This window comes from Coptis chinensis, chromosome 9 (genome assembly GCF_015680905.1).
Source record: "Coptis chinensis isolate HL-2020 chromosome 9, ASM1568090v1, whole genome shotgun sequence".
Taxonomy (NCBI): Eukaryota; Viridiplantae; Streptophyta; class Magnoliopsida; order Ranunculales; family Ranunculaceae; genus Coptis; species Coptis chinensis.
The window spans coordinates 51,457,499-51,481,920 of record NC_141464.1 but is presented as its reverse complement, the minus strand read 5'-3'; the positions used below and the strand labels follow the sequence as shown (position 1 = coordinate 51,481,920).

The 24,422-nt window shown below is 40.3% G+C and overlaps 1 protein-coding gene, 1 long non-coding RNA gene and 1 pseudogene across 2 annotated transcripts in view; 2 read left to right on the top strand and 1 right to left on the bottom strand.

The window, feature by feature from the left end:
• LOC147476562 (uncharacterized) overlaps positions 1-3,918 on the top strand; it is a 36,695-nt gene extending 32,777 nt beyond the window's left edge. The window contains exon 9 of the long non-coding RNA XR_015209091.1: positions 3,508-3,918. This is a non-coding gene — a long non-coding RNA (uncharacterized LOC147476562). The remainder of the gene's footprint in view (positions 1-3,507) is intronic.
• Positions 3,919-12,070: 8,152 nt separating this feature from the next.
• Positions 12,071-13,000, bottom strand: LOC147476561 (uncharacterized). The gene has a single exon (XM_086585765.1). The coding sequence runs from the start codon at positions 12,998-13,000 to the stop codon at positions 12,071-12,073; it is 930 nt and encodes a 309-aa protein (XP_086441891.1).
• A 7,958-nt stretch (positions 13,001-20,958) lies between these two features.
• Positions 20,959-24,308, top strand: LOC147476560 (uncharacterized; annotated as a pseudogene).
• The last annotated feature ends 114 nt before the right edge of the window (positions 24,309-24,422 follow it).

Here is a 24,422-nt window from a genome sequence, read left to right as displayed (position 1 = left end):
CGTGGAGGGCTGGAGTTAACCTGGAAGTGCTAGGAGCCACAGCTAACCAAATCTCAGGTAAACTTATTAATTATCATAGTTCAAATCCATGGTACTTTACTTTTGTTTATGGCGAACCAAATGCTAGTATGAGACATAGGTTTTGGACTGAGTTGAGAGAATGTACCCCCTATATACCTGTGTCGTGGTTGGTTTTTGGAGATTTTATTGCTATTAGATCTTTGGATGAGAAAATAGGGGGGAGGTCAAACTTCTCTAAATGCATGATGGAATTTAACTCTGTGATAGATGATCTTGGTTTAGTGGACTTAGGCTATATAGGCCCAAAGTTCACTTGGAATAACAACAGGAGAATAAAAGATAATATTTTAGAAAGACTTGATCATGCTATGGCTTCACATGATTGGATTTATCTTTTCCCTAATATGTTTGTTAAAAATGTTGTCAATGCTACTTCTGATCATTTATCTTTGATGATAAGTCTTAAAGTATCTGAGGAACATGCGGATAGACCTTTTAGATTCTATAATATGTGGTTGAAAGATGCATCCTGTAAACTTGAGATAGATAAAGCTTGGAACTCTATAACCCATGATTTACTTGATTGGAATGTGATTCTTAAGTTAAATAAGACCGCTCAAAGTCTTAAGACCTGGAATAAGAAAGTTTTTGGAAACATCTTCTCTAATATCAAACAAACATAAAAAAGGTCTAGATAGGGTGCTTCAAAAGCCTTTTAATCCAGTTAATCATGAAAAAGCTAAAATGTTAAAAAACGTGATGTTTGATTGTTATGAGAAAGAAGAGGCTTTTTGGAAACAGAAATCTAGTCAACACTAGATTAAAGAAGATGGTAAGAACACAAAGTTTTTTCATCTATCTACTGTTTATCGTAGGAGGAAGAATAATATTGATAAGATTAAGGATGATAATGGTGTATGGCAAGAAGGTAGGAATAAAGTAGGAACTGCTGTTAATGCTTATTTTGATAATGTTTTTGATTCTGTGCATCCTCAGGATAATGAGCATATTCTAGATTTATTTAAACCTTGTATTACGGATAGGGAGAATCAGATTCTTACTGCTTGTCCATCTGATGATGATATTTGGCATGTTGTTAAAAAGCTCAAGTCTCTGAAATCTTCGGGACCTGATGGGTTCCAAGGTATCTTTTATCAACAATGTTGGGATGTGGTAGGAAATAGTATTATAGCTTGTGTTAAGGATTTCTTTACTAATGGTAAGATGAACCCTAGATTAAATGAAACTTTTCTTACCCTCATTCCTAAGATTTCCAATCCTAACCATGTCTCTAAGTTTAGACCTATAAGCTTATGCAATTTTGGTTACAAGATTATAGAAAAGATCCTTGCTATTAGGCTTAAGGCTCATATAAATAAGATTGTTTTTCCTTTTCAAGGGGCTTTTATAAAAGGGAGAAGAATATGGGATAATATTGGTTTGGCTTGTGAGATTTTTAACACGATGAAAAAGATGAAAACAAAAAAAGGGTTTGTTGCTTTGAAGATGGATATGTCTAAAGTGTATGATAGGGTGGAATGGTCATTTATTGATAATATTTTTCAAAAACTAGGGTTTAATGAAAAATGGAGATTGCTTATATCTCAATATTTATCTACGGTTTCTTTTAAAGTTTTGCTTAATGGTGCCCCTCTAGAGTCTGTTACTCCTAGTCGAGGCCTTAGACAGGGAGATCCTCTCTCCCCCTATTTTTTTATTCTTGTTTCTGAGGCCTTATTTAGGATGATAGCTTATGCGGAACACTCTCATGGTATCAAGATTAGAAGGGATGCACCAGCTATTACTCATTTACTTTATGCGGATGATTTGATTTTGTTTACTAAAGCGGATTTAGTATAAAGTGGTAAGTTAAAAAATATTTTAGATGAGTACTACAATATCTCTGGTCAAATGATTAATTATGATAAGTCTAGTATTTTTTTATAGTAAAAATGTGCATAAAAGACACAAAAAGATTTTAAATTTTTTTTGGAAAATGAGGTTTTTTTACTATCGGGATAAATATCTAGGTGTGCCTATAGTTTTATCTAGGAAAAAAAGTGAGGATTTTGATTACCTGGTGGATAAAGTTCATGGTAAGATTAAAGGGTGGAGGGCTAAACTTTTGTCCCTTGTTGGCAGAACTACTCTGATTCAGGCCGTTGTTTAAGCTACCCTTCTCTTTGCTATGTCAACTTTTCTTCTCCCAAGTTCCACTTGTGAGAAGATTGATAAGGCATGCAGGAACTTCTGGTGGCATGGTACAGAAGATAGTAAAAGCATCCACACCATTGGGTGGGATAGCATATGCAAAACTAAAGCTAGTGGTGGCTTGGGCTTGAGAAGAGCAAAAGATATGAATCAAGCTATGCTAGCTAAGCTTTCTTGGAAAGCTCTCACTAACAAAAAATCTATATGGGCTAGAACTTTCAAGGTCATATATGGTAAGAGTTGGTTTGATGTTAAACAGAACCCCCCTCCAGATGCCTCTTGGTTTTGGAAAGGGGTTCATAGAGTTGGGAAGAAAGTCCTGGAGGGATGCATCTGGAGCATTAGTAAGGGTGAGGATGTGTTGGTTATGAGCCAGCCTTGGCTCAGTATTAACAAACATCCTGTCCTTATAAATGACCTCATGCCTTTGCGACAAGACCTTCAAAATATCAAAGTGAAGGATATTATGTTGACTGATGGTAGTGGATGGGACACAAATAGGATTGATCACCTATTCCCATCCACTATTGGGAACCTTATTAAGCAAGTCATGATTAGACCTCTCGTTGCCGGGAAAGATGCTATTAGATGGATGGATACCATAAATGGTATTATGTATGTTAAATCTGTCTATCAAAGAATGGTAGGGAATGGTGACATGGAACAATCATCTTCTTTTAATATAAATACTATTAAAGCTATTTGGAAAGCTCCTGTCTCAGCCAACATTGTTCTCTTCTTGTGGAAGTTGTATATGGGTACCCTTCCCACGGGGGACTTGTTAAGGAGCAGAGGGATCAAAGGAGAGTTTTCTTGTCTTTTGTGTTGGATGGAGCTAGAGGACCCTATGCATATCTTCTTCAAGTGTGAATGGTCCAAGTCTGTTTGGTTTGCCTCTAACTTGGGGGGTAAACTGGATGAGCTGGGAAATGACACTATAAGAGATAGGGTTGATCTCTTTGTACAGTGGACTAAAGGGGCAGATCCGGGTATTGCTGAAAAAGGGAGTCTGGCTATTATTATGCTACAAGGCATATGGGAGACTAGAAATAAGGCCAAGTTTGAAGGCCTAGTCGCTAGTAGAGAGGGTTTGCTCAGAAGAACAGCAGCTCAATGGAGGAGATGCCTTGAAACCCTTGGATATTCTCAGGGAGTAGGGAACAATAGTTCCCATTTAGGACAATCTAGGATTCATAGCAGTTGTCCTTATAGAGATTCATTCCCTGTTATTGAACTTGATACTATACTAATAAGGTTTGATGCTGCTTTTGATAGGGGGACAGGAGATGGGGCAGCTGGAGCTCTGGCTTGGGATAATGAAGGCATCCTCAAAAGAGCAGCAACAAGAAGGTTCAAAGCAGTAGATGCGGAGGAGGCTGAGATGGTGGCCTTGGAGGTGGCTACGAAGCTGGCTCGCAGCACAGGAGAGAACTCCATTTTGTTTGAGGGGGATAGTCTGTTAGCAATTCAAAATGTTGTATCTCCCTTGGAACATAACTCTCACAGCTGGAAACTAGAACCTATTAAGTTGTTAATAGAGGATCTATGCAGACCTCTTAAGTTTTGTAAATATTGTTGGATCAACAGGAGGTATAATGGCGAGGCGCATGAACTGACACAATGGGCTTACCATGGTCAGGACGTAAGTCTACTACCACAATACCTACTAGATAGGAGTATTGTACCTTTGATGTTCTAATATAAGAAATGTTGTTAGCGGAAAAAAAAAAAAAACATTATAAATTTGGTTGTCAAAATGGTAGTCAGATATAAAGATAAACAAATCAAATTAATGTATATATCATGAAAATTAAACCTCTTTATTAAGCTCCACCTCCTATCATAGGTGAAACAAGGGTTCCAACAAAAGGAAGCCAATCAACACGAAAATAGCTGGAGAGACCAACTTCCTTAACCTAGCCAGTTTTCGGGTCACAAGAAATCAACTTATCGCCATCAAACGCAAATAGAACTTCCCCCCTCTTCAAAAGGCATAACAACTTGATATGTCAAAATTTCCCAGTCGTTGTTAGCACATATTGTTTAGTCCAAGATTCCTGGAGTCCGAAATGCTTCATTATCCATATCTCAAAGCACGTCCAGGTTAAGAATAGTCAACCTTGAGAGATACAACCGCCCGGTGCACCAAGGTCTACAGAATCAAGATCCGGGTTGGAATTGAGGTGTGGAGGTAACAAAACAAATTGAAATTTCTCATTCGAACATCAAAAGAACCAATTCCTAACACACCTATTTCACGATTCATATACATATTCGACTGCCAGTGCAAACTTCCATCCATGGAAAAATATTCAGTCGTTGGTAGAAATGGGAAATCGCTAATATTTCGCCACGAACCCAAACCAAGCGTCCATACCTCAGCTACTATTATGAATTTAGAATCAGGATCTGTGGCATCACTTTCAAATCGAGTCGCTGTATGAACCAAAACTCTCAACTTACCATAACTCACTCTCTCTCTCTTTCTCTTTTCTTTTTTTCTTCTTTTCTTTCTATTCTCTCTCTCTCTCTCTCTCTGCTCCTTTTTATCCCTCTCTTCTCTGTCCCTCTCTACTCCTGTCCCTCGATCCTCTTTCATCCATCCTCCCATCTCTCTCCACGTATCGCGGCAGTTATCTTGCAGTTATGATTCCGCTCTCCCTCTCTCCACGTCTCGCAGCAGTTCAGAGCGGTTGGGATACCGCGGATCTGATCCTATGCAACTTGTTTCCCCATACTATACCGCATCCGGTCCCATTGTCACCACTAACCTCCTAGGTCATGTATACGACCCATACAGATGCCCTCTCTCGGTCTTATTGATGGTCCGCGAACAACAAATGGGCCGAGAACTAACATTTCTCATCTCATGCACATTTCGCGGTATACTTCTCTTTTCGACCCTGCCACTCTGTCCCCCTATCTTCTTTCTCCCAGCACGTGTCCCACGTGCTCCCTCTGTATTGCCACCTGGAAATACGACGCACGCGCCTCGTACTTTGCCTCTTCAAAAATCGAGACTCTACGTGTCTCCCTTTCCTTGGTTCCTTTGTTGGTTAATACCCTTTTGTCCCTGCCCCTGCCCCTTCAAATCCCGCTCAAACCTCTCTCTTCTCTCAAAACCCCCAAAATAGCAAACCCTCACCATCTTTTCAACTTCCTTTTCTTCAAACTCTTCCCACTTCTTCCCCCTGTTATTTCCTCTGGTAGCTCTCCAAACGGTTCGTGTTCTACGACCTATGTTGCCTTGGCTCTCTCTCGTTACAGGTTTGTCTTCCCCCTTAATCTGTTGACCTTTCCTCTCATTATTTGTTTTATTCGCTTTTGAGGGTGCTGCTTCCTCACTTTCTTCCTTTCTAAGATTGCATATCTATCTTTTTGTAAACTCCCCTCGAGCGGGATTCCATCATGTTCAGATCGAATCGGAGGCTACCTCAGCCACCCAATCCTCCGCCACCAAATCCGATAAATCTGGATCCTCTACCCCTAGATCTAGCCATCACTCCGTGGACCGATCTGAGTCCCCGGCTTCTGATTCTACTGAGCCCATCGTTGTTCCATCTACTTCTGGGAGGAAACCTTCTCTGCCTCCCCCGCCATCCTACTATCGCAGACCCAACCTAGATGTTGTTAAAGCCGCTTATGGCATACCTAGTGACATTATTCTAGAACACGTGTCTGGTGTCACCCACTTTCCTCACTTGGTAACACCGCGCCCTGGTTATCTCGTCGCTACTGTAGGACAGATAGCGTCTGGTTTGCGTTTTCCCTTGAATCTTCTTGACATCGAGGTCTGTAACCATTTCAACATTCCTCCGTGCCAAGGCATAGGTAACTTCTGGCGTGTTATGTATGCTGCCAACCACTACAATGAGACTCACTCTCCCAAAATCCAACTCCGCGATATCCTTGCTCACTTCTATATAAAGAAAAGCACTAAACTTGGGAGTGTGGGATATCAATCCTTCTGCACTCGTCCACAAAAGAAGTCTTTTATTCTTCACATCACCACTTCTAACAAGGTGTGGCACCAGTATCCGTTGTATGTGTTCGGGAGTTTTTTATCCGCGGACCTCCCTTCGGAAGTTTCTCTGAGGCATCTCCATTTCCTAACAAGTGATAAGTAAGTCATTTTGAGTCGCAGTATTTATGTGTCACTTGTCTTTAATTTGTCTTTATTGTTGGTGATGTAGGTTGGAGACCCGACTCGCGATCCCAGATATACAATGGTGTTTACTCAGAAATTTTCCAATCCCTTCGCGAACTAGGGAGTGCACAGTGCGAAGTCCTCGGCATTGATCCGAAAAAAGCCACTCCTCTCTTACTTGACCCTTCTCTAAAAGACATTGGCAAATACCAAGGCCCCCCTCTATCGTCTGCCGCCCCCCAAAGAAAGAAAGCCCAAACCATCCCCACCTCAAAAAAGAAAACATACGGCTCACAAGTCATTCAACTATACCACCAAAATCTCTCATTCACGAGCTGTTGCCCAACGTGCCGCTGCTGCTAAAACTAAGACCACTACTGCGGACACCCTTCCTCCTTCGTACTCTCGTGTTGCTGAGTGGGAAGACGATTTTGCCCATACTTCCACTCACCCTTCTGCTACCGCTATGGATGTGAACAAGTACAAGCTATGGGACAGTGACTCTGATGGAGATGCGCCTGTCGAAGTTTCAAACAAGAGCCCTCCCACCAAAAAGGCCAAACTTACTTCTACTGCTCCTCCTCATACTACTGGCCGTAATGAACCTTCGCGGTCTGTTATATCTTAGCGTCACCCCAAACAGGATTCCTTTTCAGCTGGTCCTTTAACATTTGGCCCTGTCGAAGTTTGGCATCCCAAGTTCAGGGCTAGGGATCGCGATGTCACTACGCGAGACTCAGCTTTGGAAAATCCAGCTGTTGCCGCCTCTTTGTTTTTCAGCTCTCATCTCCCTCGGGATCAAGCCTATGGAGATTCTGGTACCATCGCTTCCCATAGGGCCTCCATTTACACTGGATGGGAAAAGGTGTGTGTTATTAACTTTACTTACTCATTATCCTTTGTACTACCCTTTATACCCAATATGTCTCTGCAGCTGAGTCTAGATATTGGCTATGTGTTGCGCGGCCTTACTAGCACCGTGGAGAATTTGGAGGCGGCGAAGCAAGAAATACATGGCCCTGATGGCTGGAAAGCAAAGTATGCCAAGCTGGAGAAGGATAAGGACGATTTGCGGATCACGGCAGTTAAGGCCCACAAGGAGCTCCAGGTGGTTGAGGACAAGCACCGTGACTATGTAGCGGGGTTCAATTCTAAACTGGAAAGCCTCAAAGAGACGGAGAAACTTACCACTCAAGCTGCTGTAGACAAGGCCGTAAAAGAAGCCGCGGAGCGATTCCGGAGTCTAGCTGCGAAAAAGATTGCTCGTGAATTACAACAACAACTCGATCAGCTTAGCGCTGCAGGTCGACTTCTTCCATCGCCTCCTCCCGTTGCAGATACAACATCCGTGGTATCATCGACCGTGCATCTTGAAGCTGCTGAGACCACTACCCCTGATGTGACTACTCCCATTACTAATGCTGACCCTTCTCCAGTGGAAATGAACGTAGACACCAGCATCGCTGTCGGTGAAGAGGAAAATATTTCTCATGAAGAATTGAATACTGATCCTCAGCAGTAACACATGTCGGATTTCTTTCTTTGCAGATTTCTTTGTGATTGTAATTTCGGTGTTGAACAATTATCTTTTGTATGTGTTTGGACAAATGCTTCATCGACACACTACATTTGCGTAGTAGGTGTCAATCAACTTGTGTTGTACTCTTTTTGCACTGTAATTTACTATCTGTCATACTTTTCGATTTCGGCTTTCTTCTGATTCGTTATGCATTGAAGCCATTGATCTATATGGAACTTTGATTCAATATCTTTTTCATCATCTTTCCAGGAGCTACCTTGATTTTAACCAAGTTGTTTGCATCCCTTTCATTTGCAAACTTAGTTAGCTGTGACACTAGCTAGGGTAGCCCCCATGTTGATTCGGACGTTTAGTCGGCGAAGGGCTCTTCCCCCCCACTCACTTTAATTGCTGTGAAGCTAGTCCGGGTTGCCCCAGTTTGATTCGGACATATAGTCCGAGAAGGGCTCTTCTCCCACCCCCCCCCCTCTCTCTCTTTGTATAGCTGTGAAGCTAGTCAGGGTTGCCCCCAGTTTGATTTGGACTTTCAATCGAAGGGCTCCCCCCCCGCTCTCTCTCTTTGTATAGTTGTGAAACTAGTCAGGGTTGCCCCCAGTTTGATTCGGAACATCGAAGAACTCTTCCATCCACGAAGGGATCTTCCCTCCCCGAAGGGATCTTTGAACTCTCTTTGAAGCTTGCTTGGGGCAAATATATCTGTCCCTTTTTATTTGATTTCTATTATCTCGCTACTTCGATTGGAAGAAGTGCCTGTTTATTTCATAGTCATAATAATAAACAATACAAAGAGTCTTATTTACCAAATCTGAAAAAAAGACTAAACAAAGGTCCTAGACATGGAACTTTTTCAACATTCTGATATTCCACGGCCTCTCTATCTTTTCTCCTATCGTAGTCTGTAATCCATAAGTTCCAGATGTACCCTTCTTACTGATGACATATGGACCTTCCCAGTTTGGCCCTAACTTCCCGTCGTTTTCTTTCTTGGTGGCAGGAGTAACTCGTCGCAGCACATAGTCCCCCACCTTGAAACTTCGTGGCTTCACTCGTTTATCATACTATCTCTGCAGAGTCCAATGGTATTCCTCCAACCGAATACGGGCTATCTCTCTTCTCTCTTCAACAAGATTCAAATCCGCGGCTAATATTTTCTCATTCAGTCCACTTTCCACAGCCTGCGTTCTGGTCATGGATTATATCATTTCTACTGGAATGACGGCCTCTACCCTGTACGCCATTGCGAACAGTGATTCATTAGTGGATGTTCTTGGTGTAGTTTGATATGCCCACAGCACATGATGTAACTGTTCAGCCCATGCCCCCTTCCGCTCCTCCAGTTTTTTCTTAAGGTTATCCATAATGACTTTGTTTGAAGCCTCGGCCTGTCCATTCCCCTCCGGATTGTAGGGGGCTGAGAACCCTTGCTTCACTTTGAACGCTTGAAGGAAATTTCGGACTTTTTTCCCAGTAAACTGTGTCCCATTATCCGCGACTATTGTATGTGGCAATCCAAACCTGCAAATGATATTCTCCCATAGAAATTTGTTCACATTCTCTTCCTTGACTTGTTACAGCGCCACTCCCTCCACCCACTTGGTAAAGTAATCTGTTGCCGCTAACATAAACCTCCTTTTACCGCTTGCCATGGGCAGCGGTCCAACTATATCCATTGCCCACATGGCGAACGGCCACGGGCCGAAAGCACATGCGGTAACGGCTCTCGGCGATGTATCGCCGGTGCAAACCTCTGCCATTTTTCGCATCTTTTGGCATATTCTATGACATCTCTCTTCATGTGTGGCCAAAAGTACCCCTGCGAAATCAAACGGTGTGTGGTTGTTCGCCCCGCTGAATGACTTCCACAATCCCCTTCGTGCACTTCGGCCAACACTTCCTGAACATGCGGCGGCCCTATGCATTTTAACATTGGTCTGCCGAAACTTCTTCTATATAGATTCCCGTTTAGTAAAGTGTATATTTGGCTCACCTGTTCCATTCTATGCCTCTCCTGTGTGTTTTCAATCTCTACCCCCATCAGGAAAGTCTTGATGGGCGCTATCCAACCAGGATCAATCTCCGTGGTAAGACAAACATTCTCTACTTCCGTGGTACTAGGCTTGTCCAACACCCTTATTTCAATAGATCACCCCTCCGCCCCTGGTAATACCGCCGCGACATAAGCCAATGCGTCGGCATGTCTATTTTCTCCGCGATTCAAATGGGTAAACTTAATCTTACTGAATTTGCTTGCTTTCCTTTGTAGGACCTCCAAGTATCTTGCCATCCTTGGGCAGCGAGCCACAAATCTCCCATTCACTTGGCACACCACCAGGTTAGAATCAGAATAAATAGATAATTCGCTCACGCCCAGATCTTGTGCCAAATCTAAACCCGCTATTACTGCTTCATACTCTGATTCATTATTTGAAGCCGCGAATCCCAGTTTCATTGATAACTCCAGCCTAGTATTCTCAGGAGTTACCAGGACTACGCCTATTCCGTTCCCTGTATCTGTAGCAAAACCATCCGCGAAAACTCTCCAACCGTTCTGTGCATCCCATGGGTCCAGTGGGTCACGGTTAGGCTCTCCTTCGTGGTCCATTACCATCTCCTCTCCCCACGTTGGGTCATCGGCTGGGAACTTTGCCAATACCTCCGCCATTGCTTGTGCTTTTTCTGCGGTTCTGATTTGGTACTGAATTTCATAGCAACTGAGCATTACCGCCCATTTTAGCATTCTTCCTGACTTTTCTGCCCTCAACGCCTGCTTGAGAGGCAGATTTGTTATTACTACCACTGAATGCGCCTCGAAATAAGGTTTCAACTTTAGGGCAGAAAATACCAAAGCCAAAGCGTATTTCTCAATTCGGCTGTATCGGGTCTCTGCTTCTAACATGGTCTTGCTTTGAAAGTACACTGGCTTTTCTACTTTGTCAACAACTCGCACCAAGACCGAACTCACCGCATACTCCGAAACCCCCAAATACAAATACAGTTTCTCCCCCTGTTCTGGTCGCGACAATAGAGGCGCCTTCCCTAGATAATTCTTCAATTCTTGGAAGGCTTCTTCACATTCCACGGTCCATTTGAAGTCTTGTGTTTTCCTCAATAATCGATACAGTGGTCGACATTTATCCGATGACTTTGAAATAAAACAATTAAGTGCCGCGACTCTCCCTACCAAACTTTGCACCTCCTTCACATTTTAAGGGGACGACATTTCTATCAGCGATCTGATTTGTTCAGGATTCGCCTCTATATCGCGGTGTGTAACTATGTAACCCAATAACTTTCCAGAAGTTACCCCAAAAGTACATTTCTCGGGGTTGAGTTTCAGTTTATGTGCCTGCAGTATATGAAAAGTCTCCTGAAGACCTTCAAAGTGTTCCTCCTCCGACATGCTCTTTTCCACCATATCATCAATATATATCTCCATCCCCTTTCGAATCTTCCCTTGAAACATTTTTTCTCCTAATCGTTGGAATGTCGCTCCAACATTTTTCAAACCAAAGGGCATCCTGGTGTAACAGTATGTGCCACCCTCCACCACGAACGTAGTCTTTTCCTGATTTGGGCCGTGCATAGCAACCTGATTATACCCCATGGACGCGTCCATGAAAGAGAACACTTTGAATCCTGCGGTTCTGTCCACTAACTCATCCACCCGCGGCATTGGGTAACAATCTTTTGGGCACTCCTTGTTCACGTCCGTGAAGTCAACACACATCCTGACCTTGCAGTTCTTTTTCGTGACCGCGACTACATTGGACAACCATTCTGTGTATTCTACCTCCCTTATTATCCCCGCCCCTTTCAATCGTACAACCTCCTCGCGAATAGCCTCAGCATATTTGGGACGTAAGCTTCTCATTTTTTGTCTAACCGGCTTAGCACTTTCATTCATGTGCAAATGATGACATGCAAACTTTGGGTCTAAACCCGCGATATCTTCAATCTCCCATGCGAACACACTTGAATTTTCTGTCAAGAATCGCACTAGCTTTTTTTTTCCATTCTTCTAGCAAGTCAGTCCCTATGGATGTAAATTTCTCTTCAACTCCCATTCCCAGGTTAACTACTTCAATCGCATCCAACGTCTTCGGTCCCAACGGCGGCTCGTACCCTTTTGTCACTGCCGCTTCCTGTAGTTGCTACGTGAATCCTTGTTCCTGAGATGGCCCTTCCCCTTTGGTTCCTCGGACCAATCTCTTCACCGTGATCTGATGGATGTTCTGTGCTGCCACTTGATTCCCCCTGATTTCATATGTTCCCCCATTTGTGGGGAAGCGGATCACTTGGTAATATGTCGATGGAATGGCTTTCATTTCATGAATCCATTTTCTCCCTAAAATTGCGTTATACTGCGAGCCAGAATCCACCACCATGAACCTAGTGAATACCGTCGCTGGGCCTGCGGTCACCGACAGCGTTACCTCCCCTATGGGCTCTGTCATACTGCCGTTGAACCCATACAAATTGGTTTGAGGAACCCTCAACTGGCTTCTGTCGATGCTCATCTCCTCCATGGCCCCTTCAAACAACAAATCAACTGAACTGCCGCAGTCTATCAACACCCTCCGAACTAGATAATTTCCCATTGCTATGGTAATCACCAAGGCGTCCTCATGCGGTGAAATTATCGGCTCCAAATCTTTCGGGGTGAACATAATGATTCCGTCGGCCGTCGCGGCTCCACTAACTAACCGCGGTACACTCACCACCTCATTCACCTGTCGTAGGCTTGCTGTCTTTCTTACCTTGTCCCTATGTGCATTCCTCCCAAGAGTCTCTCCACTAAAGATGACATTGATCGTACCCAAAATCCTAGCCGGAGCTGGCACTCTCTCGGCTTGACGCACTTCAGCGACAAACTCTCTGAGCATTTCTTTTTCAATCATCCTCTCTACTAACCACTTCAAGGCATAACATTCGTTCGTGGCATGGTTTCTGGTTTGATGATTCTCGCAAAATGGTTTCCCTTCTATCTCCCTTGGGGTACTCCGCGGCCCCTCATAATATTGGTGCTCCTTAATTAGAGACAAGATTTCCTCTAATGGTCGGTTAAGAGGAGTCTGTTCCATTTCCCGATATGGCTTCCTCTCTCGCACCTCTCTTCTGCCCCGATCTCGTGTCCTCTCTGGCCCTCGGTTCTCCCCTCTATAAGATCCTCTCTCTCTGTCCTCTATTCTACCTTTACCCTTTCGATCATCATCTCCCTCCCCGACCTCTGCCTGCCTTCCCGACCTCTTACGTTTCCTTTGCCGTTCTCTGCATTATATCCTCATATCGTATGTATTTCTCTACCTTCGGATACATAGTATGCAGCGTAGTAATTTCAATCTTTGATACCGACTCATGAACTCTGGTTTCAATCTTAAACCATGCTGGAAGGCTATGACCGCCGTATGTTCATCCAAACTTTCCACTCTCAGCGTCTCCTCCTTGAATCTGCATAAAAACTCCCTCAATGATTCTGCGGCCCTTTGTTTAATGTTGAACAGAGCCACGATGTCAACCACCCTTCTCTTCTGGTGAATGAAGTGATCGACAAATGCGCGTTCCAGCTCTTCAAACCCTTTAATGCTCCGTGAAGCCAACCGGTAATACCAGTCCGAGGCTCCCCCCTTAAGGCTGGCCGGGAACATCATACAACGGAGCCCATCATACTTACTCTCTTGCCATAACGACATCTGCTGCCACTACAACAAAAGGGGTCTGTTGCAACGCACTCTTTCGCCACGCCTAAAATTTGTTGCAATAAGTCATCTTTTACAACACCGTGTGGCGTTGCTAAAGGTCATCCGTCTTAATAGAATTTTTATTTTGAGAAATACCTAGAGCGACGCCTTGAGCGTTGCAAAAGTGTTCGCTTAAATTTACGATAAATAAGAAAAATAATTAAATTGAAAATGTTTATTGTTGGCAATGAGTGTGGTGCTGCTATAGATTAAATATCTATTGCAACCCCCTTGCCGTCACTGGTAATTCTGGGATAGACTATGTGTATGACTTGTTGTGACGTTTTCGGTGTTGCCAATGCGCTTTGGTTTGGGCAGATATATTCTTTTTGGCTGTAAATATTTTTTGCGCACTAGTTTTCATGTTCCCGCTGCAAGTCATAACAGAATTAGAAATACCATAAAAAAAAAACACATATTAAAACCCTAGATTGTCGTCTCTCTCCATCTAAACCGAAACTTCTTTCCTCCATCTCCAAAACTCATCCTCTTTCTCTCCACATCTTCAAAGCTTATCTCTCCTCCACCCTCAACCTCCACTATTTCTAACTTTACTGAGGTGAGAAGAATTGAAAAGCCATTGAAGCTACAACAAAATCAAAAGCTTCGTTTTTTTGTTCCCTGCCCTAGTTGAAATTGTTTTTTTTTCTTGTCTTGATTGATTGTTTTAGCTTTAAAGTTGGATTTTTGGTGTTCTTTGCAGTGATTTGTGGAGCTGTGTAGAACTGCTTTCGAATTGGGGTTCTCTGATTGGGTAAGATATATTGCTTTGCTTTTGATTTTGGGTATTTTGTTTTTTTTTTGATTTGTGATATAAAGAACAAATCTTTATATTTCAATTTGAAGGAATTTTGGCGTGTATTCTATTCCAATATCAATCTTTCTATGGGAATAGCGTTGCCTTTTAATATTCTTGTTATGCAATATACGAACCATGCCATACTATTGTAAACATATTGGTGTTATCAGTTAAAGAACAAATTGCATGACTATACATGTCAAGTTTATTTGGATGATATCAAGGAAGAAGAGTGGTGGCTCATTCCATGCGTGAGTCAGCTTTTATATATTGTTATCTTTTGCTGGAGCATATTGAAACAGAAGGGAGACCTTAGTTTCCCAACCATGGCCCTATTGCTAAGAAGATATTAAAAAAAATGACCGACTTTTAAAATATTGAGTAAATTTTTGGATCTAGATATCGCGCGAATAGAATAGTGTCGTTGAAAGTAGAAAAGTATGGTATGAATCTTTCTTTCACTTTTTCCTTAGGAAAAGTCCTTAACGTATATGAATTAAGCACAACTAGGCCAATTAAGGTTTGTACGATTTTAGCGATTGTAAGTGGTGCCTTGTTTATGACGTGTGTGTGTGTGAATTTGGGTTTTGAGTTTACAAGTGAGAACCTTATGTCTTATTTTATTTTGGCTAATTTTGTTGTTTCCTCGATCTTTGCAACTTAATGTAATAGAGTGACGGTAATGTAATAGTATGTTTGAAAACTTGGTTCAGGTCCTCAACTTAAACACTTGCAACAAGGAAAATAGGTTGAAGCTATAAACTTATTTCAGGTAGCCTTTTCATGTTCTCTAGCTTGTATTTTTTTAGATTAAAATTGAACTTTTGTTTGCTGTAATGCAATTTTAGTAGTTTTGAACAATTGATAGCTATATTTTAGAATTGAACTTTTGAACAATTGATAGCTATATTTTAGAATTAAACTTTTGAACAATTGATAGCTATATCGAATCTTCGCTTTAGCTTGAAAAGCGACACAAATAGTCTTCGGGCCAGACAGTTAGGCTAGAAACGAGATAACAACCCTTTTTTTAAGAAAAAATAAATTAATAATGCTGAATATGGTTTATATTTGTCCTGGACCTAAAACCGCCACCTTGAATAACCTGTATGTATCATAATACCAGCACTAAACATGCACTAAAATTCTCCAAGAAAATAATGGCATCAACATCCAATAAGAACTCTTTCATTAAATTGGAATAACCGATAACCATTCACATAACGTAACTTTCGTTTCGTTCATTAAAACAATTTACATGGCCATTCTTTAATAATACCAACCAAATCAAATTCACAATAGTCATACCGACACCAAAATCAACTAAGCCTAACTAGCTGCACTTGACAAAAAGGGCTTCACATCTCTGTTTGAGTTCATCGCTGACCTACAAAATAATAAAAATAGGACTATCAATACACAAGTGATAAGAGATACTCTAAAACAACTAATGGCATTTCCACACAAGTAAAAACATGATGCAAGTCACATCTCTATATGACATTGGAACACAAGTCCGATAACCATCATTAAAATTACCAATAACCATCATCCCCATTTAACAACCCCAACTTAGGAAGTGAAGTCTGAACCTAAGCAACCAAAGCGTAGTGGGGGGGAGGGAGGCGGCTTCAAAGCGCCTTAACCTCAAAATTCCCCATATTCAAAGCGTCTTCAGAGCGTATGCTATTCTATATTTACTTAAGTTTAATTATTTTTACTTTTTTTTTTTCAAGAAACAGTGCAACTCACTTATTTTATTTTACAAACAGTTAGAGAAAAACATTAAAAACTTATTAGGTACTAAAGTGCTAGACCACAACCCCACATAAGGCCTTTTACCACGTGGAGTAGAGAGATGGTTTTCCATTTGGGTATGTGTAATTGTGTAAGAAATAAATTGTTAGACAGAAGGCTTGGCCTACCAAACTGTGTTTTGTCAGGCCCAAGTCAGAGTTTCCAACATTTACTCTCACCTGATTGGTTATTTTCGTTGACAGAAAACAGCCTAAATGAGAACTTAAACATAAAACATACTCACCAGTCACCATATCCTCCATGAGACCAGCATAGTCCTTTCAGCTTATTGTCATTTCTAGGAGCTCGAAACAGCAGTGTGGGTATTACACTTCTGACTCTACATGCATGAGATAGGATCTGAAGATGATGCTATTGAATGTGGCATTAAGTAGCAAGTGAAAGCATATGGCAGTGTCAAGGACCTCTTAATGACTAAAAAAAGTATACAAAGAGAGTGAGAAAAGAAGAAGGTATTAACAATTTTGAGTAAGAAGAGAGAGGGAGAGATATTAGGGGAATAATGCAAAGATACTATACCAAAGTAACTAGTAACCCATAGCTTCTGCTTCCTCCCATAGCTTCCGCTTTCTGCAACAGAGCATCCAGTAATCCCCAATACCGAACTGACGAGTGCTTACTCTTTCGTCATACTTTCCGGTCCACCACCTCGATGCCAACCAAACTTTAGTTAGTGAACTTGTAAATATAAAAAGAGTGAGATGTAGTTATTTTGAAGTAGAATAGCACATACTTATTCACGTTTCCTTATCATCATGTGTTCTCAAAGAACTATAACCAACGTCGACTCCTATAGATACCACATATATACGCGTAAGTTCATTATTATAATTTGTAGAAAACTAATGAACTAATCATTTCTTCTAACTTACGGCTAAAGAATTCGTTAAGAACTTGTGTTTTGATTACTAAAACACACGTAACTAACTGTATGTGTAACTAGCTTGCAAGGTTTCTATGGTTTCGGGTGATATTTCTTTATAAACTACTATTACAGGCAGCTACAGTACACTGTCAAGCTGCTACAGGACACTGCCAGGTCGCTACAAGACATTGACAGGCCGTTGCAGGCCATGGCCATCACCAAGCCACTAAAATTCAGCACATAAAACTCACAATATGCAACTATGCAACCTGTATTTAAGCACGCATAATGCGTCTAATGATTAGGTCCGTAGATTAAAAAACTGGGCATCTGTGGGCAAAAGTCCATTTTCTTGTAGTCTATAGAATCGAGGGCACAAGGTGTACAAAAAAGAGTACCTAATTAGACATAGCTGCATTTCACGTAAGACGTAATTAAGTTGAAAATCCATCCACCCTCGTTCAAACTCAACTACATAGAAGAGAAGAGAAGAAAAGATCAAAAAGTTAGTATACCAATGATTTTGCCACATTTCAATAACTAACGCATCTAAAGCTTTAAATGACTTTCCCATGCCAACTTAAACTACAATAAAAGATCAGAAGCCAAAACTGAATACAAAAGAGCACCTAATATAACATGCAAACTGATTAAGCGTACAATGAAAAACCAAAGACAGAACGTATAGCTGCCTTTCATGGAAGACGTTATCAAATTTGATAATCCATCCACCTCGTTCAAACTCAACTTAAAATAAAATAAAATAAATGATCAAGCAGTTACCATTATATTGAATCTTCCACATCTTAATAAATTAACTAAAGAACATAAAGCTTTAAATGACTTTCCTATATCAACTTAAACTACAAGAATGGATCAGAAGAACCTATCAGGGAGAAAAAAAATAAGAAAGGGTCAACAGAAGCCAAAACTGAATACAAAGCAAACATACCAACATGCAAACCAACTTAGCATGCAATGAAAAAAGAAACACGTAACACGCAAAATATTTTGAGAATCCATTAGTCTTGTTACTGATACATATTATTTCACTTTATTTTTGTCCCAAATTGATCATTAACTATACAAACATACTAAAATTACTGGAGAATAATCCAAATTAAAAGCCGTAACCCTCGCTATATGAAAGTTAGATGGAAATCTAAGACTAGCTATAGGATAATTCACCCGTAAAATTTAATTCCCCAAATTGTGTTCTTATCTATAAACATGTAAACCAATTCAAATTACGCAAATGATGATAGCTATAACAAATATTTAACTAAATCACACCTGACCTTGAGCCCAAGAAACAATACCTATCATGTACAGACTTTTTGTGCTTCATTCGTAAGCAATATGACCACCAAGTGCAATGGCATTTGGACAAGTTTAGCATCTACGTCCTTCATTGCAAGACCATGTAGCCTTATCAAATCATTGTTGTGCTCCACTGTTTTGGTGTTGTTCAAATTGGTGTTCCAAGGGTTTACCAGCACACCCATGCACTTTAAATATTCTCCCATTGAAGGAAGGAGAACCAAAAGTTCAACCCAAAATAAAAACTCATACAAGTCTACTCAAACACTAGCAAGGGATCATACAATCAATAATTAAATAATGACTAATATGCTCTTTGAAAGTGGGGGAAAAGAAACAAAACAATAGCACTTTTTATTTACAAAGTCCCCTTCTTCTTCAAGATCTCTTGAACGGTTGAACCTTCCTTTCTCATGTTTCCTTCTTTTCCTTTGAAATATCTACCTGCCCCATATATGGTGAGCATACCTTCCCAAAGTAAGTAGTGGCATGTACAAAGAAGAGGTGGCACCCCCACTTCTGAAGCTTTGTCAAAAGAAAAGAGAGAATTGACTACTAGATATATTTCTTGCTGCCATGCTCACCAAAAGATTCTAATGGTGGAAATTAATATATATCTAGTTCCTTGCTAAAGAGAACCCAAAAGGTGCGTGAGTACAAATTAATTGAGAAGATTCTCTCTGTTGGTACTTTATACCATTAGATTTCCAGGAGCTTCATTCCCTTTTCATAGCAGGTGGTGGCATGCTATGAAACATTATATTTTATCTCAACTGGGTAGTAAATCTCAACTTTAACAGTAACTCCAATTTACATCAGAACTTGATTTGGGTCTGATTCAATGCCTTAATTTCAGTGCAGGAGAAAAATAGGAAAGAAGAAAATTTGGGTTTAATATGTGCATACGCAAAGATTTAAACTTATGGCACCTTCGATTGATGTAGACTACACTGAAGTAGAGCAAATTAAGGAAATCGGCAAAAACTAATTTATGCATGGATTTCACTAGTTAATTTGCAAAGATGGTTCGGTCACACTTCCAAGATTTTAAGATGACACAAACTAATAGTAAGCTAGGAATATCTGACCTTATCATGGAGTCCTGGAGTCATCTCAAGTCATGTACTGTATGTAGATACTTCACAGACTTGTTTCACGCAAACTGATCCTTCATATTTTTATCCAGCTTCGTCAATTTCCCTGTCTTTGGAATAACTCACCAGATAAGTTTTAGTAAAGCTTTTCGAACATTCGAGGCTGGTGGAGGCTTGTGGTAGCCTTTCTTTAGCGATATTACAAAACTAAGTTTCTAAACTTAAGAGAAAACTTATAATTAGTTGCATGATATTTTGTCACTTGAGACTTATTTGGATTGGTAGAACTTGGTTTCTTTTATTTGTCTTGCAGGCTTAATTAGCACTATATATACGTACATGGATTGAATGTTTGCTTCTTTTGTTTAGAGGAGTTTGTTTTACCTTGCCTAGATATGGTTTTATACTTGGATTAGTATGTTGTTTCAGTTTCATTGTATCGGTCAGTTTCATTGTATCGGTTAAAAAATGAACTAATGCTTGGATTGTATAGTTTTTGTCTTACCACAAGAATATATAGGTCTTGCTTATTCATACAGACTCGCTCCTCATGATTTTGCATTGCTATTGTTTTTCTTTTGCGAAAAATGCACACTAGCTGATCACACACTAATTATAGGGTGTAAAATAGTAGGACTATGTAAAAAGTATTCAATGTCAATGTCATTCTGAGCATCTCTGTGCATTGAGCATTAGTTGAACAGTTCAATAAACCAAATTTAGTAAATAAAAGACATTCAATAAGACCAAAAGCATAAAACCTAATTAATTAACTAACGTACCAAATCTTAGGGTCATAAGTCGTAACTTGCCTTGTAGAATGGGGAGTACAACTAGTAAAGACAATGTAATACAACCTTGAAAGTTTATTAGTTGTTGGTAGCTAATTAAAGGTAACGACGTCTATAGGTTTTTCTGTGACGTCACATACAATAGCTAATTAAACTATGTAGAAGATTAGGGGTCAAGTTGACAAGTTAAAAGTGAGATGTCTTATATTGCAGTTTGTCTTTTCTTGAAGTGAATGTCAAAAGTAACCTTCATTAAGTGACTTTCACTTTAAGTTTAAGGGTTTGAAAGTTTATTAGTTGTTGTATAAGTGAAAGTTTAAGTTCTCATAAACAAATCTGATAAGTTGGTGTGGCATGTGTACTATTTTCGTTTGTGATGTCAAAACTGATTGTACAATTATTATCTTATAGTAGGAAACATAGAAATAGATAAGAGTTGGATACAATTGCCAAATAGGTTTTGGCCAGCGTATAAAAAAGGAATTCGGGATTTTATTGATATTGCTCGTGGTCATGTAGACAGTGCGGGCAGGACTAGGTGTCCATGCAAAGAGTGCAAAAATAGGAATTACAAGCACATCAATGAGGTAAATGATGATCTAGAGAGGTTAGGCATGGACAAGAAGTACACTCGTTGGGTGTTTCATGGAGAAGAATATGAGGAATTAAGTGATAATGATGATGACGACGATGATGATGGCAATGGTGTTCAAATGGTAAATTTTGATGGGTTAGATGACATGATTGAAGATTTACAAGCTTCAACACATGTTGATAATTTGGAGCCTCACGTGGAACATGGGGAATCGGAGATGATGATGCATTGAATGCTTGGGAAGGTGAAGGTGGCTTTTAAAAGCAATGGAGGAAATGTAGATCCATATCTTTGACCTTTTGAGGGGAAGCACGCCAACCTTTGTATCCAGGTTGTAAGATTTCTAAGTTAGATTATCTTGTGAAATTGCTTCACTTAAAGAGAATCAATCAATTTGGAGTAACAAATCGTTCACTATGATTCTCAGTTGATTAAAATTGGATTACTGAAGGTGAGACAACGCCAAAGTCTCATTCTGGCGAAGACATTAATGCGTAACCTGGGACTTGGTTATATCGCAATACATGCATGCAAGAATGATTGCATGTTGTTTTGGAAAGAAAATGACGGTCTTCAAAATTGTCTCGAATGTGAGGAGCCAAGGTATAACGTTTGTGAAGGCAAGACTAAAAAAATACCACAAAAAGTGTTGCGTTACTTTCCACTTAAACCAAGGCTCAAGAGGTTGTTTATGTCGAGGGTTACTGCTGCAGATATGAGATGGCACAAAGAAAAACATGATCGGGAGGAGAATGTACTCAGGCACCCAGCAGATTCTCAAGCTTGGGGCGATTTTGATAAGGAACATGAGTGGTTTGCCAATGATCCTCGCAATGTTCGCTTGGGTCTTGCAACTGATGGATTTAACCCATTTGGCAATATGAGTAGCCAATACAGTATGTGGCCTGTAATGGTGATACCATATAATTTACCACCGTGGAAGTGTATGAAAGAACCGTTCACCTTCATGACGTTACTTATTCCAGGACCTTCATCACCTGGGAATGATATCGATGTCTATTTACGACCTTTGATTGATGAACTTAAAGAGTTGTGGAAAGATGGGATAGAGACTTATGATGAAGTGGCAAAGAAAACATTTCGGTTGCATCTTTGCGGTGTTATGGACTATAAATGATTTTCCCGATCACGGTAATTTATCCATTTGGAGTACCAAGGGCAAACTAGCTTGCCCTAATTGTAACAAGGATACAGTTTCCATGTATTTGAAGAATAGGCGAAAGTTGTGTTATATGGCAAATCGTCGTTTTCTGCGCTAAGGCATGCTTGGAGAACTTCGTGGCAAACAATTATTTGATGGAAATAAGGAGAGCAGGTTGCCACCTAAAAAGAGTTGTCTAGGGATGAATTGTTATCACAAGTGAACTATGTAGAACCCTTCAGAAATTTGGAAAGCCTAAAAAAAAGAGAAAGCGTACCGAGATGGAGTTGAACTGGACAAAGAAGAGCATATTTTTTGAGTTACCCTATTGGGACACTCTTAAGCTGCGACACAACCTTGATGTTATGCATGTTGAGAAGAACATTTGTGACAATGTTTTGTGGGGACATTGCTAGACCTAGATAGCAAAACAAAAGATTTAGTAAAAGCTCGATTAGATTTGGCCGCATTGGGTATAAGAAAAGAGTTGCATCTAATCCCAAGAGGTGATAAGTTTGTAATGCCCCCGGCATGTTACGCATTGTCATCTTCAGAGAAAAAATCTTTTTGCGAGTGGCTGAAGTCGATGAAGTTTCCTGATGGCTATGCGTCTAACATTTCTCGATGTGCAAATGCTAAAGATGGTAAGATAACAGGAATGAAAAGTCATGACTATCATGTGCTCTTGCAACAACTTCTCCCGATTGCAATACGTGGTTTCTTGTCAAAGGATGTAGCCATTGCATTGGTTGAGTTGGGCTTATTCTTCAAAGAGTTATGTTGCAAGACGCTAAAATTGGAAGTACTTGAGAAGATGGAAAAAGACATTGCAGTTATACTTTGTAAGCTCGAGCAAATATTTCCTCTTACATTTTTCGATGTAATGGTTCATCTGGCTGTCCACTTGCCGCGTGAGGCGATACTTGGAGGACCGGTGCAGTATAGGTGGATGTATCCTATTGAAAGGTAAGGCATATGACTTGCAATTCATTTAACGTGAAATTAACATTTTAAAGTTAAATTTTTTATTATACATTAATTATATATGTGTGATTTGTAAACAGGTATCTACACACGCTAAAACAATACGTTCGAAATAAGGCTCGCCCCGAAGGTTCAATTGCTAAAGCATACGTTGACAATGAATGTCTCACATTTTGCTCCATGTATCTTCAAGGAATTGAAACTCGGTTTAATCGTGAAGAAAGAAATTATGATGGTGGTAATGAGAATCAAAAGATAGGATTTGATGTTTTCACCCAGAATGTTCGACCATTTGGAGCTTATACAAATATCATTCTCGAACCAAAGGATCGAGACAAGGCTCATTACCATGTGTTGAATAATACAGAGGAGTTATCAACTTATTTAGAGTAAGTTCTACTGCATTTAACTTATCAATTCTGTTTTATACATTTTAAGCCACTTTAAGTTGTTAAGTTTATGTGTTTGATATGCATGTAGTCAACACATGACTGAGCTTCAAATGGAAAGCTCACGCAACTTGCCTGAGAGACAAGAAATGTTGTTTCCTAGTTGGTTTGAAAAACGTGTAAGTGTTTGTACTGTTTATTTTAATGTTATTGTTATGGACCGGAATAGTATGCTAATTGTGCTTTACTGATTTGGTGTACATTTTTATGAATAGATGCAAATATTACGTAATGAGAACTCTCCTGAAGCTACCGATGAATTGTATTCATTGGCATGTGGACTTGATACACGTGTGAAACGTTATAGTGGTTACATTGTTAATGGGATTAGGTTTCACACCAAAGATCGAGAGAAAAATCTTCGAACCCAAAATAGTGGTGTTACTGTAAAAGGAGAACACCAAGGAAAAAAGACTGACTTTTATGGTATTTTGACCGATGTTTTTGAAGTCAGTTATCTATTCGGGAAGAGAGTTTATCTTTTCAGATGTGATTGGTATGATGTTGGTAATAGAAGGACAGGGATACAAACGGATGGTTTTTTCACTAGTATTAATACCTCCAAGACGTGGTATAAAGATGACCATTTTGTCTTAGCCACACAAGCATGCCAAGTTTTTCGTCGATGATACCAAATTGGGTAGTAGTTGGCAAGTTGTGCAAAAGACAAAGCCTAGAAATGTGTTTGATGTTCAGAGAGGGAAGAAGAGATTGAGGCGGGGAGGCGATGAGGCATATCAACAAGAGGAGCATCTTTGGGATGGATTTGGATAATGTCCAACATGATGAAACACATGAAGCTAGTAGCAGCGGAATCCAAAATGAACCTATAACGCCCATACAACTAAATAGAGACGATATGGACCCAAATGAAGTTGATGCCAACGA

Coding starts and splice junctions, on each gene's coding strand:
- LOC147476561 (XM_086585765.1), bottom strand. CDS start 13,000: ATGGAACAGACTCCTCTTAACCGACCATTAGAGGAAATCTTGTCTCTA.